The sequence below is a fragment of the Phaseolus vulgaris genome, chromosome 5 (genome assembly GCF_051622355.1).
Source record: "Phaseolus vulgaris cultivar YP4 chromosome 5, ASM5162235v1, whole genome shotgun sequence".
Classification (NCBI taxonomy): Eukaryota; Viridiplantae; Streptophyta; class Magnoliopsida; order Fabales; family Fabaceae; genus Phaseolus; species Phaseolus vulgaris.
The window spans coordinates 12374640-12378921 of record NC_143502.1 but is presented as its reverse complement, the minus strand read 5'-3'; the positions used below and the strand labels follow the sequence as shown (position 1 = coordinate 12378921).

At 34.2% G+C, this 4282-nt stretch overlaps 1 protein-coding gene across 1 annotated transcript; it reads right to left on the bottom strand.

Moving 5' to 3' along the window:
• Window positions 1–1934: 1934 nt before the first annotated feature.
• Window positions 1935–2348, bottom strand: LOC137834019 (uncharacterized). The gene has a single exon (XM_068642085.2). The coding sequence runs from the start codon at window positions 2346–2348 to the stop codon at window positions 1935–1937; it is 414 nt and encodes a 137-aa protein (XP_068498186.2).
• Window positions 2349–4282: the final 1934 nt, after the last annotated feature.

Here is a 4282-nt window from a genome sequence, read left to right as displayed (position 1 = left end):
CATAGAAGAAAAAGATTTAGGATCAAAACTTGAATGTCTTTAAAGAACCAAGCTCTTGATACCAATTGTTAGAATATATGGCCTTAAACGAGGGGGGGGGGTGAATTATTTAAGAGGGATTTTCGCAAACTTTGAAGGTATAATGAAAATCAATGCTGAATTACAGAGAAAAGAATCAAGGAAACAAGTACCCAAAACTGTTTTAAGATGATATCAGAAAAACAATCGGTTGTTTTATCAAAACAATCGGTTGTTTTTATCAGTAGTTTATAAAAACAACTTAAAAACAGAATTTAAAGAGTTAAGGGTAAGAGATAAGCACGCAAGCAATTTATACTGGTTCACTCTTACACCAAGAGCTACATCCAGTCCCCAGAAACCACTGGGTATTCCACTATGCAATCAAAACCAGATTACACACACCACACACCAAAGTAGTGACCTTGAACCCCTCAAGAAACACACTACCTTTGGCAAACCACACCAAGAATGTTGATCTTGAACACCTGAAGAACACACAACACTCCTTGGCAACACAACTACAAAAATATAGTAATCAAGGAAGAAAAGAATAGAATACACCTGGTATTACAAAGCTTAAAGTTCAGAATTACAACCTAATCCTATTCCACACACTTAAGAATGATCCAAAGCTCTTTCAAATCTTGGAAAAACTGTTTTGATAAACTCTTTCTGTTACTCCAAGATTAGGAGCGTAAAACCACCTTTATATAGACCAACCAAGTGGTCAAAAGCATTTAATAAAGGAGCCAAGTTAGTTAGGATCATTTAAAACATATTAAAACCGCTTAACAGAATTCTGTTAAGGTTTTCAGGAAAACAATCAGTTGTTTTGTCGAAACAATCGATTGTTTTGGTTTGCAGCAAAGTCAACCAAGTTTTTCAAAAACTGCTATGGTAAAACAACCTGTTGTTTTGAAAAAAAAACCTGTTGAAATTTTGATAGCTTTTTAGAAAACACATCTTTTCAAAAGGTTAAAGATTCAAATGAACTTGGATCATCTTAAGGAGTGAATTAACAAGTTTCAAATAACTAGACAACACACACACACCCAGCAGCAAGGTCTTCAAGCTTTCCTCTTGGATTTGGAGACATAAAAGCATCTTGTTCAACAGAAGGTACCTGCAAAACAATCCAAACAACAGTATGAGAGAGCAATTCCATCCAAAATCTCTTATACTACTGAACCAACTACCACTATGTGATTTTCATAAAGAGAAACACAAAATCAGTGTGAAAAACCAGTGAAGTAGGAGAGAAAAATAGAGTTTGTTGCACAACTATATATAAGCAATTAAAATAATTAAAAACGGCAATCAAAACAACAATCAAACCACAAATGTTGTTCCTTTTAGATATTTCAGGATTCTCTTGGCAACTTTAAAATGAGATTCCCTTGGACTAGATTGAAATCTTGCACAAAGACAAACAACAAACATGATATCAGGCCTACTTGCAGTTAGATAAAGCAAGGATTCAATCAACCCCATGTATTAGTTTGATCCACTGCTTTTCCAGCCTAATCAGCACTCATGTAGCATCTTATAGACATGGGTGTTGTTGCAGCTTTACAATTTTCCATCTCAAACTTTTTGAGAATCTCTTTGCAATACTTAGATTGACATAGAAAAATGCCATCCTTAGTTTGCTTGACTTGTAATCCCAAGAAGAAAGACAACTCACCCATCATTAACATCTCAAACTCCCCCTGCATAGCTGCCACAAACTCTTTACACAAGCCATCATTCTTAAGAGCTTCACTAATTGTCTTAAGCTCAAATTGAGAGACAAATGCCATGTGCTTGCAGTAGTTTGAGACAATTCTTTAGGTAGACAAACCTTTATGAATCTACCCAATAATGTTCTCCACAAAAAGATCTCTCGGAATTCTCCATTCTTGGGGTAATTCATCCTACTGCAGAAATTCAACCAGTTGTTTTGCAGAAACAATCGGTTGTTTAACTTTGATGCTGAGTTCCTCTTTATCAAAAGTTTTCCCAAGACTCATAAGATGATTTACTATATGGGTAAATCGTTTTTGCACTTCAACAATGGTTTCACCCTTCAGCATTTTAAACATCTCATACTCGTGTATCAGAGTATGCTTTCTTGCCTTTTTCACATCATTTGTCCCTTCATGAGTCACTTCAAGAGTGTCCCACATTTCCTTTGCAGACTCACATTGAGATACCCTGAAAAACTCATCAAAGCTTAAAGCAAATGTGATAATGTTTTTAGCAATGCAATCATATTGAGCTTTCTTACTTTCTTGTTCAGTCCATTGAGACCAAGGTTTTTCTGAAATAACTTTTTCATCTTCATCCATGGGAATAAAAGGTCCATTTTTAATTGCATTCCAAATACCTTTGTCAATAGATTCAACAAAGATTTTCATTCGTACCTTCCAAAATTGGTAGTTCACACCAAAAAACAATGGTGGTCTATTTATAGAAGCACCTTCCCCAAAAGGCAGTTTATCAACCATCAATTCAGAACTTTTGATCAACTTGAATATCTTTCAAGAACCTAGCTCTTGATGTCAATTGTTACAATTGTAAGCCTTAAACAAGAGGAGGGTGAATTGTTTTCAAACGTTTTTTGAAAATTTGAAGGTATGAAGAAAGTCAAAGAAGAATCATAGCCAAAGGAATCAAAGAACACAAGATAGAAAACAATTTTAGTTAAATTCCAGAAATTCAACAGAGTGTAAAAACAACTAAAACAGATATACAAGAGATAAGAGGAGAAAGAATCACACAAGCAATTTTATATTGGTTCACTCTTATACCAAGAGGTACATCCACTTCCCAGAAACCTTTGGGTATCCACTAAATAATGAAAAACCAGATTACAAACATACAACCACCAAAGAAGTGATCTTGATTTCCTCAAGGACACACAATTCCTTTGGCACACCACAATCACACCACATATCAGAACACCCTCTGACTCTGTGAACAACTGTTCTTACAAAATGACAAATCAAGAAGAAATAGGATTGATCACACCTGGTACAAATCAAATCAAAGTACACAACAAGTCCTACTTCACTCTTAGAGAAATATCCAAAGCCTTGAGCAATCTTGGAGAAAACTTGATTTCAAAAACTGATTTTTAACCTTGTCTGGTAGGAGCGTATAATAGAACATTTATACTCCAATTAGCAGTTAAAAAAATTTATTATAAAAGCCAAATCAATTCCAAATCATTTAAAGTAGATTTAACAAACTTAACAGAAATCTTTTAAGGCAGTTAAACAAAACAGTCGGTTGGTTTGTCGAAACAACCGATTGAATTGGTTTGATAGCAAAGTCAACCAAGTTCAAATCAACCAAAACCAATTTCAAAAACATAAGTATGAAACAACCGATTGAAGCGATAAAACAAATGGTTATTTTTCTACTTCTTCATAAAACAATCTTTTAGAAAGATTTGAATTAAACCATCTTTTGGATTCAAACTAAGAGTAAATTAACAAATTGAAACTACCCCAGAACACACCCAAATAAGCTACAATCAACCTTCAAGCAATCCATGGAGATTTGGAGTCATCAAAGCTTTTTTTCAACAATACTAGGTCAAAATTCCTTCCTAAAGGTCTAGGAACAAACTAAAATGCTAACTACACCCCTATTATGCTAAATGTACCTTATTCTAGCCTATCTCTGGTATTTGGACCCCTAAAGTGAGTCCAAATTATTTACAACATATTTTATCTTTTAAGAAGACCAGAAGGAAGAACAATTGGTGCTCTAGTGATGTGAGTTGATTTTAGGTTGATTGATTAGATGACACTTTTTTGAATTAGGATCAAGATTCTTAAGCAATTATGGTGAATGGATGCAAAACAAGATACATATTTATGAACACAAGAACAAGAAAAAATTAAACAATTAAAAACAACAACAAGAAGATTGAACTAATTAGAATTAGAAAAACAAGACAATGAACCAATTGAAACATCCAACGAACACATTCAACCGATTATAATCAAGAAACAACAACATTCTACTGATTGAAATCAAGAACAAATGAACAAGATATGTTTTAGAATTGGATATGGAATGGAAATGGAAGAAGAAGATGAAAAGTTGGAAAACTTATGTGGTTGAAGCAAGGGAAGAGGAACATGCCACTTGGAAGGTGAATAGACTCCAAGATGAGTGAAGGTAGTCACCACTTGAGAGCTCCCAAAGACTCAAAAGATAAGACTAGGAAAAGGAGAACAAGTCTCACAAATTCTCACTCAATTTGAGAAGA

Excerpts from the sequence above, each read along its gene's own strand:
- LOC137834019 (XM_068642085.2), bottom strand. The coding sequence starts at position 2,348 with ATGGATGAAGATGAAAAAGTTATTTCAGAAAAACCTTGGTCTCAATGG.